Source organism: Gymnogyps californianus, chromosome 28 (genome assembly GCF_018139145.2).
Source record: "Gymnogyps californianus isolate 813 chromosome 28, ASM1813914v2, whole genome shotgun sequence".
NCBI classification, from domain to species: Eukaryota; Metazoa; Chordata; class Aves; order Accipitriformes; family Cathartidae; genus Gymnogyps; species Gymnogyps californianus.
Window position 1 is genome coordinate 6,414,463 of NC_059498.1, and position 14,999 is coordinate 6,429,461.

A 14,999-nucleotide genomic window follows, 5' to 3' on the forward strand; every position below is an offset into this window, starting at 1 on the left:
CGCCGGCGGCGGCGCCGCCATAAAGATTTGTTGAGGGGCGGGGCGGGGGGGGGCGGGCTGTCCCCGCCCGGCGCCCCAATAAAGTTTCACTCGAAGCCGGCGAGCGCGTCATCGGGCGGCGCGCGCGGAGGCGGCCCGGCTCTCGCGAGAGGACGAGCGCGGCTTCCCCCACCCCGCCTCCCCTCCCCTCCAGTCTCCTCCGCGAGGTCTCGCGGGATCGGCGGGCAGCCGGCCGGTGGGGCGGAGGGCGGCGGCGTTCTCGCGAGAGGCGGCCGGGTCTCGCGAGAGTTGGCGGGTGCCCCCCTTGGACGCGGAGCCGTTTCGCTTTGGGAAGTGAGCGGGGGGCGGCGGCGGCGGCGGCGGGGCGCGCCGGGCCGGGCCGGGCCGGGCAGGGGGGGGGACGCGGGCGGTGGTGGCGGTGCCCCGTGGGCCTTCCGGCTGAGGGATCCGCGCGGCGGCCGACGGGGCCCGGGCGCCCGGTGCTGAGGGGGTGGGGAGGGATCGCGGGCCCAGGCCCCGCCTTCCCGGGGCGCCCCCGCGGCGGCGCTGCCCTCCGGGCCTGGGCCCCTCGGATGAGGCGGTGAGGCCGGTGCCCTTCCCCCTCCCCTCCCGGTTCCTTCCCCCCACCCCGCCCCCCCCTTCCGCCTCCTCCGGGGCCTCGAGGCGCCGCGGGGCCGCGCTCCCTGCCCCGCTCCCCATGTAGGAGGGGGTGTTGGCGGCAGGGAGGGCCGAGGCCGGGGTGAATGGTGCGAGGAGCGGGCGCTGAGGAAGTTTGAAGTTTTGGGGGTTTTGGAGGATTCCCCCCCCTCCCCTCTCTCGAGCACAGTGGAGGAGGAATGCCAAATCCGGAGAGACATGGGGGCAAGAAGGATGGGGGCGGCGGGGGGTCCTCGCAGCACGCGCCTGGCAGCGGGAGTTCGAACAGCAAGGAGAGGCACCGGCTGGCCTCCAGGCACAAGAGGCATAAGTCCAGGCACTCCAAGGAGTCACCGCTGGCAGCCCAGGAGACAGCGGCACCCTTGGGCGCGATGATCAAGCCGCTGGTGGAGTACGATGACATCAGTTCGGATTCGGATACCTTCTCAGATGATGTGGCCCTCAAGCTGGACAGGAGGGAGAACGAGGAAAGGAAAGCGGACAGGAGCGAGAGGATACAGAAGCACCGGCACCACCAGCACAAGCGCATTCGTGAGCTGATGAAGAGCAAACAGGCAGAAAAAGAGAGGAAGTTGGAAAAGAGCCTGGAGGCATCCAGCAGGTCCGGGTCCACCAAGGAGAGAATATCGGGATCCTCCAAGAGACTCCTTGAAAGCGAGGAGCACCCCAAGTCACTGTCCTCAAAGAGCAGCAACAAGGAGTCCCGGTCAGCCAAAGCGCACAAGGAGAAATCCAGGAAGGATCGGGAGCTCAAGTCCAGCCACAAAGAGCGCAGTAAAAGCCATCGGAAAAGGGATGCTCCAAAAAGTTACAAAACAATTGACAGTCCGAAGCGGAAATCCAGAAGTCCTCACAGAAAATGGTCTGACAGCCCTAAATTAGACGACAGCCCCTCAGGAGCCTCCTACATCCAGGAGTATGATCTCAGCCCTCCCCGCTCTCACACATCCAGTAACTACGATCCCTACAGGAAGAGCCCCGGCGGCTCCTCGCGCCGGCAGTCGATCAGCCCACCCTACAAGGAGCCCGTGGCCTACCAGTCGAACACTCGCTCTCCCAGCCCTTACAGCCGGCGGCAGAGGTCCATAAGCCCCTATAACAGGAGGCGCTCCTCGAGCTACGAGAGAGGCAGCGGGTCGTACAGCGGCAGGTCACCGAGCCCTTACGGCCGACGGCGCTCGAGCAGCCCTTTCGCCGCGAAGCGGTCCGTGAGCCGAAGCCCCATCGCCAGGTGCGTGCTCTCTGCGTTGCCTTCCTTGCCCTGGGGAACGGGGAAGTGTCTGGGGGCGGTCGGGGTGGCTCTGGGCATGGGAGGGGTTAACCCCCTTCCTCATCTCGGTGGGGCCCAGGTCGCTGGCTGCCTAATCTGGCTGCAGAGTGATCTGTGTGGAGTTGCTTTGGTTGGGCTCGTGGCAATTCCCTTTAAAATGGTGTTCACGCTTTGGAAAACACCTCGCTGACTGGCGGTAGGCAGCGTCCATGTTGGCTCTCAGCAGAGAGGCCTAGGGCTGAATGAGCTCCTGGGATTAAATTACACCCACCTCTGGAGGTGGCCCCCGCAGAAGGGCCGAGGCTCCTGGGGAGGGTTCTGCTCTGAAGGGAGACGGAGCCGTTCAGCTCCTGATGCGGGATCTAACGCGCTTGCCTGGCGAGAGGTTCAGCCAGGGAGAAGGTTTTCACCTATTTCTGGAAGCCTTTATCTGTTTACTACGTGTGGAAACTTGATCATGCCTTTCAGGAGGGTGGCTTGTTTTGGGTGTATTTTGCTCTTTCTGAACTGACTTGTCTTTTTCTTTTTCCTTGAATTAGAGATGACCACATGTAAACTCCATCTTTCTAGCCTAAACTTTCTTTTCTCAGTACTAGAGTTTCTTGCTTCCATTCTGAAATCGGGGCATTCTGGAAGGGCGAGTAGGAACCAGCTGTATTCTGGCTTAAGTATAATTTTCTCTTTTTTTCTTTAGTCAGTAACCTTGCTACGGAAGGAAACTATTATTTGAAGGTAGTTCTGTGTGGTTTATTTCAGATGTTCGTTAATCATCCTGTTATATGCACGAATACATAGTCTAATGTTGATTCTTTTTTTTTTTTTTTCTAGCTTCAGCTTATGTTAAGTGAGTTTCCAGTTGTCACCATGGGTGCTGTGGAGCTTTGGTTGTAGCTCCATGGCAATTAAGATGTGACCTGGAATGTAATAGCTATAGAAATGCTCTGCGCTGTGTTAGCTGTACTGCATCCTCTGGTCCAAACAGGAGCTGCGAGTGAAGAGGCTGCCTCCAGAGCACATTTATGTGATCAGCAGTTCCCAAAGAACTCGGGGCTTTTGGAATTCGGCCTTTGTTACTAGAGCTCTTCTCTTAACTTCAGGAATACTGTCTTCCATAGTGGGCTTGAAATAGTGCCTTTGTCCTTGCTGTGAGAGAGGTGTCTTGGTTTTAGCACCCGGGAAGCTGTTACGTAAAATCTACTTATTCTGCTGTGATTTTACATAGTGAAAACTTCCTTCAGGCTGTTTCTCCTCTGCCCTGTTTTCTCTGTGTACACCTGAGAGGTTCTGAGGGATAGTCCTTGATGGTTTTTCTTCTCCCTCCCCTCAATCCTTTTTGCCCTGGTGGCACTGCTCTTACACGTTATTTGCTAATACTCTTGGAAGAGTAAGTATACAGCGGTAGAAAACGTATGTATACTTCATGATATAATTGTGTATTACGGCGCCTGTTAAATGTCCATGTTCAGCCCTAACCAGGGAAGAACCGTGTGGAAACTGGAGTGGTATACTAAGAGGTGTGTTTCCCCCCAGGTTACTCCACTTCCCAGGAGAACCTGAAGCTTACTCTTTCTGTAAATGGCTAGTTGCTTCTGACTTGAGAAATCAAGCAGTTATATTTTCCTGATCTTAATTATGGGAGCAACTTTGAAGCACTCTCTGCTGCTTCCCTGAACTTACATTCCCGTGTAAGAAACTTTTTAAGGGCATCTTTGACTCACTGACAGAATGCTAGACCCCAAACCAAAATAGATTCCAAAGGTTACTCACTGTTTACGCTCAGCTTGTACTGAATTCTTTGAATCTCTGACTTCAATTGATAGCCTACTACTCTTCTCTCTTTTCTGGGCAGATAACTTACTGACTGTGTGATATATTCTTTTAAAGCAGAACAAAAAATACGGATTATGCCTTCAGAAAACATCCGCCTGAAGTGATTCTAGTAAAGGGACAGAGGGAATTTAATGTGTTTTCCATATGTTAGGCAAATTTTAAGTTGTAATTCATTGTTGGTTTTGCTTCACTGAGCTTGCAGGCTGTACGGTGAGGCAGTCGGTGTAAGTTTATGGTCAAACGCCTGCTCCAGAAGCCAGAGGTGGGGCTGCCCCTCTGCTGACGGCTGTTCGGGAGCTCACCTGAAGGAGTGGGTCGGCTGAGCCTTCCTTGCCAGCTTCACTGAAGCCCGCTTTGGTTGATGTGCTGCGGATGAGTGTGTAAATGGAGGCAGCTGACTTTGCACCAGAGTAGCTGGGGAGTGACTGCGTGATCTCTTCTGTTGGCTCCTGCGGAGGGGCAGGAACAGTTTGGGAGAGAAAACGTCTTTAACTGGCACACTCACTTAGGCGGTGAACATCTGACTATGGCTTAAATTCTTCAGAAGAGGTAACACAGGCTTTTCTGGGACACTGGATTATTTCCACTGACTGACAATACAGGGGATTTTTTTTAGTGCATTCTGTATTTTCTTTAATCTCCATGTCCAAAATACAGTGTTAGGAAAACGAATCAATGTGCTGTGCTGACTGGAGAAAATACAGAATGTTTGCATTTCAAATGGCTGTGCAAAACAACTTGCGTTCAATTTAGGAGGAAATGAGGATGATTTGGTCAGTAGGGAGAATAACAGATGTGGCTTGCCATTCCTTGTAGCAACTGTTGTCACTGAAGCTAAAACTAGAAGAAGAAAAAATTCCAGAGTCCTTCAGCTTGCCGAAGGTGGGTTGTGCTCTGTACTAAGTATAGCAGCTAAGTATGAGTGTGTGCACGTGCTGTACTAGTGGCCAGTGTTATGCAGATCCTTGCCACGGCAAAAGGTCGTGGGGCATTCATAAATAAGAAACGTTGGCCTTCTGTTTGAGCTTGTTCCCTGAGCAATTAGAGCACAGGGCATGCGGTCAGGCTTCCCAGATACTAGTTTCCACTTTACTCTTAACTTCTGTTGTGGCTTGGAGCAGGTAAAACATTTTAATGTCTGTAGATGTTCCTAGGAGTCTGTATAGTGGATAATCTGGAAGTATGTAGATGTGGGGCTTTGTTCTGCCAACTGATTCAGGGTCACCTCTGCTAACGGCTATTAGCCATGGTCACTTTCAGCGTGAGGAGGTCTGGAGGATTCTAGCATTCCCTCCTCCAAAGACCATTCTAATCTTCTGATTGTATCAGTTGAATTAATCTAATAATGCTTTTTTTATTTGGGTTTTTAGATGAGCCATCATCTCTGACTTCTTTATGTTACTAACCATGACAACTGTGAATTATCTTGTACTTCTAGTTTCTAGTGCTAGAGAGACAACAAGGTGTTTTTTAACCCCAGAGCATTTTTATCCAGAAAAAGAACTGCATGTGAGACTGAATTACCCCCTGCTCGTCCCTGATAATCTTAGCAAAGCAAGTAAGCTGTAGAGTGTTGCCTTAACACGCATTAAGGGTAAAAGGGGTAAAAGTGCTAACTAACTAGCTGCAGGTAAAGCCACGAAAAGATCATTCCGGAGGATGGAAAGAGTATCTTCAAAAAGCGAAATCTGCCTGTGCATCTTCTGTCATTGCATCTTTTTTGAGATATCCAGCGGTGATAAAAGCAAGTGTTGCTGTGGAAGACCGCCCCTCAGCAAGTGCTGTAGTGGTGTTGGGGCTGTTGATGGTCTAATGATATGAGGTAAGATTTGTTGTGGAGTGGTCTGTTACTGGTTGCGTTGATATAGCTGGGAAAGCAGGCAAGCTTCTGGATGCAGTGCCTTTTTCAGGTCTAACAAAGAAGCCGTAAACGCCAAGCTGGGAAATGGGCTTAGAAACAACAGCTCTTTGTATAATAACTATAGGTAATTATCATTAGACGACTGAAGAGAAAAAAGCGTGAGTGGTGCCTGTGGAGCGACGAAGACTGCTGGGAGGGAATAAGTGGATTTGGCCCTGGTGGAACAGAGGGGCACGCATATTTGCTGGTGGAAGGTCAGGGAGTCATCCCCAGCCCTTGGAGGTGCTGGTTCTGTGGTGCAACTCCTTCCGCAGCAATCCTTGCGCAAGGCGGTCCTGTCTGCGCACCCCACTGCTTCCTCCAGCGTTACCTTTCCCTTGCTTGTGTCTATGCAGGTGTCTTTGGTGGCTGCATTTCTAATGTAGCACTTCTCCAAAAGTCCAATTTTACCTTATTTTAAGAAGTTTACTTTATATCAGATCTGCTGAGTGATCTTGTTGAGAATGTTGCTCTGCAACCAGTTGAATTGGAGTAACTGTTGGGGGGCAGTCATGAGGGAGGATGGGAGACAGGGAGCAGGAAACGGAGTATCGCGGCATCTTAAATAATCTATCCTGAAAAAATTGTAATAGGGAATGCTAACCCCAAAACTATTTGTGGTTGCAGTAAACTACATCCTACAAGATTCATTAGGAATGTTTTCCTTAGCCGGCGAACATCTTTGAGCATAGTGAAAACGTAACGGCTTTTTCAGCTCCTGGCAACTTTGCACTGGGATGCGGCAGGTGAACTGCTATCCAAATGGTAAACTGCGTCCGAGAGCGTTAATTCATTAAGCAGAAACCTTGGAAAAAGAGACGATACTGAGGCAGCGTTCCCATTACAGAACAGTGTGTTGAAGAGGAAAATAGTTGAGTGACTTCAGATGACACTGTTTTTTTTCTCCTAGTTGTATATTTATTTTGTAAGTCTAAAGGTAAGGACTACCTACAGTCATAGTGTTCTTTGACCACTGTTAGCACGAGGTTTGGGGTTGTACTTGCTAGTGAGAGGGCAGAATGCTTGTGCTTGGAGTAGCAAGGAAAGAGGGTTCTGTTAAACTCCATGCCACTGTGTGGCGAGACCCTTCACCTCCCGTGCAATCACAACTCTGCCCATCCTTGAAGGTGCTGGTGGTGTCTAGCAAGGAACTTTGCAGTAGTCTGTCTCAGTTCTCCAGTTTATTTTCCAAATGTTTGTTGTCTCAGGATAATATTGTGTAGCACTACAAACAGTTTAGATTGTGTTGTTAATTACATTCTGAGTATGGTTGCAAGCAAGCCAGCATCTACTGGGTTTAAACCTGCTTGCTGTTAGTTGTTTTTTTTATTACTACTGTGGAACTATGTTTTGAGAGAATTCCGTATTTTCAAAAATAGATATGTTCTGAGTAATAAATCCAGAATAAAACTAAACTTTGAGCATAGTTTCATAGTACTCATAGGATCTGATATCAAGATTTCTTGTTTTCCTGTTGGCTCACACAGCTTCTAAACCCATCAGAGCCTACCATGCGTACAGTTTAAAGTATGCTGTCTCATAACCTGCACAGTCCTAGTTCCTCCTCTGGAACTGGAGGAAACAGTTCTGTCTTGTCAGTTATTTTGATATGGACACTGAAAGTACCAGCTTCCAGTTCCATTTTATTTTTTTTATCTTGTTTCCACATCAGTCTCCACTGAGCTTGTGGTTACTGCTGTCTTCTGACTAGGTTCACCCCGTGCTCACTGTGTGTACCCTGATGGTGTGAGGTGTTTCCTGCCTTGCTTGTTGCTTGTATCGCAACACAGGCTTTCAGTGTGGTTTTTTTATTTCTGCATATATACCTAATTTAGAGCCCATTTGTTGTAGAGGAAGACTGAGACCCTCTGGACATACCTCAAACAGGATTAAAATTCCTGGGTTTTTTTCCTTCTCCTGAATCACAATACGGAAATTTGAGTTCTGATGATAGTAAAAGAACCAGGGGGAAAAATTAGCTTGAAGTGAGGTGTTTCCTGAGGCAGCATTCCCGTGAGGGCAGTCATATTTTATCCGTTGTTTCCTTTAAAGTTGTACGTAATTACTGTGAAAGATTCGTATAAACTGCCAGCTCATCCTCTCAACTGGAGTCTTCTGTTTAGTGCATGCATCTGTGATCTCGTCTTTACCTTGAGGCTTGCTTGTCCAATCTTGATCCTTTGTTTCTGTCTTAACAGTATGATTGTGAGGGTAGTCCTGACATTGGAAGGATGGATGATGACCTGAAACTTGTACTGCTTTAGTCAATAAACTTGTTTCAGTAGCTTTAGTCTCTCCTGACAGGTGTTACGGACTCTCTGAACTTAGTTGACAAATAATGGATTTAAATTATTTTCAAAGGGAGCTGTTGTTGGTGGTGAGTAGCTCAGAGGTTGAGAGATGCTTCGTTTCATTTATCTTCTCCCCGTTCTCTCCACAGGAAGTCTGTGAAGTCCCGAAGCCGAAGTCCTGGCTATTCAAGACATTCATCATCTCACAGTAAAAAGCAGAGGTCTGGGTCACGCAGTCGCCATTCCAGTATATCACCGACAAGGCTACCGCTGAACTCCAGTCTGGGGGCAGAACTCAGCAGGAAGAAAAAGGAGCGAGCGGCAGCGGCAGCAGCTGCAGCCAAGGTGGATGGAAAGGAGGCAAAGGGCTCGCCTGTTTTCCTGTCTAGAAAGGAGAACAGCTTAGCTGAACTTAAGGAGTCTGGAACAGAATCTAAAAAGGTCATCAAAACTGTTAAATCTGAAAAGTCATCTTCAGATACAGAATTAGTTAATTTACTGTATACGAATGCAGAGACTAAAGCCCCTGCAGAGACAACAAAAATCAAGGCAGAGGAGAACTCGGAGAGGAAACATCCTGTTCCAGTTAGAGATCCAAAACAGACGGGAACAAAAGACTCGAAGCCTGTAGCAGTGGTAGAGGACCTCCTATCTCCAAAAGACACAGACACAGCAGAGAAGGAGATTCCACCCCCACTACCCTCAATAAAATCACCTCCTCCACCTCTGCCGACAACCACACCACCACCTCCAACTCCGCCGTTGCCGCCTTTGCCTCCGTCGCCTGCTGTTCCACCTTTGCCACCATCCCAACTGACTCCCGTTCAGGTCCCTACTTCAGCCCCAACATCTTTGCCATCTTCTTCCCACCCAAGGACGTCTACTTTATCCTCTCAGGTGAACTCTCAGTCCTCTGTCCAAGTCGCTACAAAAACACAAGTGTCTGTGACGGCTGCTATCCCACACCTGAAAACTTCAACGTTGCCTCCGCTTCCGCTCCCCCCTATTTTAGTTGGGGAAGATGACTTGGATAGGTAAGGTCACGCAAGAGCATCCTGTTTGCATTTAAAAGCCAAACATTGAAATAAACAGATTCTTTTGGTTAGTTTGGCGGTTGCTAGCTTATCCTGCAGAGTACGCTGAGGACTATGCCGCTGGTATAAATGCATTATTGCACGGCCATTCCTGGTTTTGGCCTTGTCAGGTTTATGTGGAGAGTTTTATGATCCTGTGCAGGTAGTTACATCTTACCTCGCTGAGAAAGAGAGGTTTGGCTGCTGTTTCAATGCTGGTTAGTAAAGATTTCACATCGCTCTTTGTTCATATTTATTACAGTAATGAAACATGGATCTGGAATTATACACCCCCTTGCATTGCAGCCATTTGCACAGGCTTATTTTGAATTTGCTTTTTTGTTTAATTCCTCCAAAACCTGTACTTAAGTAACAGGAAAGAGCTTAACAATTCCAATACAAGAACACAAACCAGAGTTAATTTCTGTTCCAAATTCATCAAATGTGCAGGCCATGCCCACATGTAAGAAATGGCATTGGTTTAACTTAAGTATTGTCTTAATTATTGAATAATTAATACAATCCTTATTGCTTAAGAAGTAGGTATTGTTTGTTTGAAAATGAAAGAGTGAAACTACACCTAGTTCAACTTTGTTTCCTATCATTTCTAATCAAAACATGCAGACTTAATTCTGTCCTGTAATTGTAGCTCTCGCTGCTCTGGGTCTTGGCTGGTGGTGGTCTTGGCTTGTAATATGAACTTGTCTGAAAAACCTTACTGTGGGTTTTTTTTTGGTGGGGGGAAGAGGGGAATGGAACAGAATATCCGAAATGGAGGTGGAGAAGAAGAAAAAAATATTTTTTTCCTTTTGTAGCTGTTAGTATGTTGTAGTGCTGTTTAACGTAAGGTCACACTGATATTTTTTTTCTACTTGATCTGCTTAGCCTGTAGTTTCCTAACAACTTCTGTATCTTTCGAACCATCGCTAAAGATGTACTAGGTATCTCATTGGTTAGTAAAGTGTGTTTTTAATGAATAGTGTGTTACACAATAGTTATGACTTGATATAATTACCCTGTGGTTTAAGTGAACACAGTATGTTACATATTCTGATTCATTTAATTGATTTTCATAGTTTGTCCTAGTATTGATGTAAATTAGGGTAATGTCACTGCGATCAACGTAAAAGTTAGGCTTGTGCATGTTTATGTTACCCTTCCTAAGCTGTGTAATGTTGTTCAGCAAATATCTATTTAGTTTAAATGTATCTGTGATGAGCAGTAGCTTTTGACAGATTGCAGATTTTTTCCCAGCTCAGATGCCAGTCTAAGCAAGACTCTGCTGCTGTGTTCCCTTATTTCCGAATGCAGAAATTGTATTTTACTTTTTTAGCCACTCACACCTAGAGCTCTTTTTTACCACCCAGGTGTGGCTTAGTTTTGTAAAACTGTGTGTTCTCTGCCATCACTATGAACTTAGGAGTGTGGGCGATAATACAGCTGGTTGCTAAGCTGAGTAAATGGATTTACGGTGACTTTTTCCCAATAAAAGGATGGGAAATCCCACTTCATTTTGCTGAGTGTAGTGGCAGTTGCATATGGCACTGACTGCGTGCAGAAGCTCACTCTTAATCAACTGCCTTCGTATTTACGAACAAAACTTTTTTAGATAGACTTCTGTTTTCACATGCTGAGACTGGGAGAACGCTCCAGCTCTGAGACCGTGGTAAGCATAGGATTTGGAAACGTGCTTTGAAGTGTGGAAGTTCAAAACACGCCTCATTCAATTAGAGACTCTTAACTTTTCTCGTTGCTTGCTGAGCTCTCAAGACTTATCATCTGTCTATAATGCTTTTAGACTTCACAGCAGTCAAGGCGCACCGTGGGTCGCTTCACCTAGCAGGAGGTGTAGCAGGAGGAGAGGAAAAGCTGTTTAGGAGCAAGTGGTACAAACTTTGTACGTGTTTGATGTTGCACTCGGAAATTGCATAGCTTGCATAGGCTCCTGGGAACATCTGGCTGACTGTTCACAGCACTAGCATAGTTAAAAATGCAGACCTGACTGATCGCATTCCTGTTATTTTAGGGGAAGGGAAGAGGGGAGGTAGCTTCTAGGAGTCTTTGTTAGGCAGTTGGCGTTTGCACTTTGTCGTTTTTCTGCTTGGGCAACTCTGAAGGGTCTGTTTGGCTTTCTCACTTGGAAAGAAATGCCTGGTGAAATGTCCAAATGTTCTGGGTGTGATTAAAGTTACAGTAACCATCTAGTAGCAGTAGTGCTGATATGCGAATAGATTAACTAAGCTGTACATAACTAAGCACAGATAACAGTGTGTCAGCGAGAAAATGGTGACTATTTGGTAAGAGGAGAGAAAGGACCTCCTGGGAGGCTGGGCACCTGCAGGTTAAACCTACAAACACACCTTCGCCCTTCCCAAGAAGTCTTGCAAAGAAGTTGGCTTTTGATGTGTGTCTGGAAAAAGCCTGAATCTTTTTGACAGGGTCAAAGGGCCCAAGCTTAGCATATTCTGCTAGATATTTAAATACTGTCAGGAACAAATTAATTGCCAATTAGAGGTGGATTAAACACAAAGTCAAACAAACAACTGCTTTTTTTGTTACTGTGAACGTGCAATCTGTAAGAACTGGACATTAGATCAGTGCTTCAAATACACATATGAAAGCCGTAAAGAAAGCAAAACCTAGTTGATCTGCTCTGTTGGAACAAAGTCTCTTGCCTCCTACATGCAGCTTTAGGCCCTGGCTGTCTAGATCCAGCTTTGAAGAACCTCTTCTGAGGTTTAACATGGATTCTGCCTTGGTGAAGTGACCCGGCTGGGGATTATTCTGCACATTAAGAATTTGCAGTTAATGGGGGGTGAGCTTCAGCCCGTACAGCTCTCCCACTTCTGGTATTTCTAGGATATGCACCGCTGGTAATAGTGCCCGTCAGCGAGCGCTTTCCTCCAGAGGTCTAGGCTGGCGTGACGTGCGATTAGTTCTGCAGCTGCCTGGTGACTTCTTAGCAGTGGGATAAGATTGCTCCCCCATCTCTTACAGAAGATGTCAGAGCTCGGTGCCAGAATAGTATCCTTCTTTGTCTTGCTTGTTTCTTAACAATATTTCACAAGAGATTGTCGTGCAGATTAGGCAGTGTCTAATAAAAAAATTAGGAGAATGACCTACTTCCATCAGTTCATTTATGCAGAGTTCCTCTGTGCTGAAGCGTTAGACCTGGTGATGCTGACAAACAGCAAACCTCCTGCAGGCTGCCCTAAAAACGAACCTTGGAAGGTTGGTTGTGTCTCTTAATCTTTTCCTGGTGAAGTGGAGGTTTGCGTGGAGAAGAATTCCTGACTATTCAGACCTAGGAATTCTCCCCGCTGCATACATGAGAGAGAAATTAGGTCCTGCTTATGAGACTCTTGCCAGTCTAAACCAAGCTTCTGATGCCATTGGTAACTTGATTTTTTTTTTTTTAAAGTGAACTTTTGGTTTCTCAGCAATTTTCACAAGTTAGAGCTACATTTCAGTCCTTGCTAAGAAGTTAGAAGTTACTTATGTAGAGAGATTTAATTCTGGGTTTGTATTTATAGTGGTCCTTAACAAGTCATGCATTTAATTTCACTATGATAAATGGACTAAATAGAGGAAGTAAGGGTCAGAAAGTGGGTGCTGGCTGATAACCTGAGCTGTCTTACAGGAAACTCAGAATAACTACTTATTTGTGCAAAATGAGCAAGTTCTAGTTGCAGAGAGCTGTGTGTTTATTTGAGGACAGTGGTTCAAACCTAACACTTTTCTCTCCTGATGTATTATCGTTCTAAAATTTAAGGCTGTTTTGTTTTATACTTGGCTAATCTAATTTTGGCACTTAAACTTGGGCTCCTAACTTTACATTCTCAAATAGAGAGCTGTTGTCCTGCAGTAGGCTTTTTTGTTTGTTAATTGGCTGTTAAGTCTGACGTTTGTATTGTATTAACTTTTCGGAGTTTAGTCCAAAAGAGATTCTTCCTCCAAAACCTGTGAAGAAAGATAGAGAGCAGAGACCACGACACTTACTCACGGACCTCCCGCTCCCTCCAGAGCTCCCTGGAGGGGACCCATCTCCTCCTGACTCCCCGGAACCAAAGGCAGCCACACCACCTCAGCAACCGTTCAAAAAGAGACCAAAGTAAGGCTGGCTTTTTTTTTTTTTTTCAGCTTTTTTGAGTTCTTAGGCTTTCTGTTTCTTCACACAGATGTCAGTCTAGGCTTCCAAAGCTTTAGGTTTCAGCGTTATACTGCAGCACTCCTAGAAGAGCTGACTGCATGCCCTATGCTCTGTGTGGAGATAGTGCTGTTGAAAGCGCAGTCATTCTTGGAATTGAATCTGGCAGCTGCTTAGCCAGCTCTCAGCAGCCTCCCCACTATGTATTGGGTGGGGAGAACACTTAACGTGCACTTACTTATAGGTCTTTAGCTGGATTTAGTTCAGTTTTGTAAAGTCTTTTGTCCCCAGATTTGAGTGCTGTCTTTATGGAGGAGGTAAGTGTAATGTGGAGAAAACGAGTTCATATTTCTGTTTTTTCTTATGGTATATTACCTGTTTTCTGTGGGTTGTTTCGTATTTGGATCACCCAGTTGAAGGCTGCTTGCCCCATCTGTCTGAGAGTTAACAGTACGGCAGTTTGGGAAGAAGAGGAGGTTGTATAAATTGTGCATGAAATGGAGACTACGGTTCAGGCGTTATACTGAAGCTGTGACAGGTTCTGTTGTCTTCTGCTTTGACCCTTTCAGTGGTAGAAATTGCTGGAGTGCGTCATACTCAATCTCCAGCCGCATCTACCCTGAAAGCGCTCTCATCTTTTGATTTAGCCTGTAACCTGCAGACCAAAGAAACCTCCTGATGAGTAGCCCTATACAAAGCTCATGGTGCTTCTAGGAATTGGTTATTCCGAATAGGAGACATACACCTTTTCTTCATGCACAATTGAAGTATTGGTCACATTGCAAGGCGTACAACTTCCCCTGATAACAAAATTTATGTAATTGTCAAGGAAGCAAGCTCCCTTGGTGTTTTGTACACAGAGTGCTAGCTGCATTTTGTTTTATATAAAAATCAAATGTTCAGTGTTTCTGCAAAAGATTCCAAACATTGATTTTTTTTTTTTTTTTTTTTTTTTGTCCTACTGTAGCATAATTCTTTAGTATTTTTTAGATAAAGATACTGGTTTGGTTCTCCTTCAAGCTACTCTCAGTTAAAAGTAGATAATGAGATCTTTGTAGAAATCTGTGTAGCTAACTGCATGCCCCCGGTAGGCTATAGCAAAATGGTTCTGCTATAGCATAATATCCATTTTGCTTGTCTTCCCCACTCTTTGCACTCCTTATTTCCCCAGGAGGAACAATGTGTTGCTCGTTAGCCGTATGCAGCTGATAAATGCATAACTGAAGTGAAAAGGTCTGATAGTGAGAGTGTTCTGGCTGGCGTGCTTTAGTAGCCGAATGAAATAGAAGGATAATGTGCCTGTATCTGGAGTAGTTGAGATTATATAGCATAGTTCATTAAACTCTACTGAACGCTCAGTTGCTAGGAGTGTAAAGACAGGGTGCCTGACCTTTGCTTTTTGTTTTTAGGGTACAGCTTAAAACAGGCAAACGGGCATTTGTTTGTGGGATGGCGGGTGAGGGGGAGCGCTCGGGTGTCTCACAGTCCTCTTCCCTCTTCCAGAATCTGTTGTCCTCGGTATGGGGAAAGGAGACAGACGGAAAGCGACTGGGGGAAGCGTTGCGTGGACAAGTTTGATATCATTGGGATTATTGGAGAAGGGACATATGGGCAGGTGTACAAAGCCAAGGACAAGGATACAGGTAAGGATGCCAAGTGGCTTCAGATTGACTCCACTTCCTTAAGGCCTTGTTATTGTGGGTGTGCTTAAAACCCATTCCAGTGTTAGCGGTGTTGCTGGTTAATGACAAATACCTGTAGAACTAGAAATGGCTCCAGCCCTGCAATAAGCATTTACATCAGGTGTTTTCAAAGGGGGCAAAAGAGCAGA

The 14,999-nt window shown here is 46.4% G+C and overlaps 1 protein-coding gene across 1 annotated transcript; it reads left to right on the forward strand.

Moving 5' to 3' along the window:
* The first annotated feature begins 556 nt into the window (after positions 1 to 556).
* On the forward strand, positions 557 to 14,929 carry CDK12 (cyclin dependent kinase 12). The gene is made up of 5 exons (XM_050912076.1): positions 557 to 1,888; positions 8,098 to 8,982; positions 12,956 to 13,132; positions 14,672 to 14,811; positions 14,892 to 14,929. The coding sequence occupies exons 1-5, from the start codon at positions 837 to 839 to the stop codon at positions 14,927 to 14,929; spliced, it is 2,292 nt and encodes a 763-aa protein (XP_050768033.1). The 5' UTR covers positions 557 to 836.
* Positions 14,930 to 14,999: the final 70 nt, after the last annotated feature.

What these genes read in the sequence shown, in the direction of transcription:
- CDK12 (XM_050912076.1), top strand. Translation starts at nt 837, where the DNA reads ATGCCAAATCCGGAGAGACATGGGGGCAAGAAGGATGGGGGCGGCGGG. An exon ending in CCGTTCAAAAAGAGACCAAA is followed by an intron (nt 13,133 to 14,671) that starts GTAAGGCTGGCT and finishes TCCCTCTTCCAG; the next exon opens with AATCTGTTGTCCTCGGTATG. An exon ending in AGCCAAGGACAAGGATACAG is followed by an intron (nt 14,812 to 14,891) that starts GTAAGGATGCCA and finishes AACCCATTCCAG; the next exon opens with TGTTAGCGGTGTTGCTGGTT.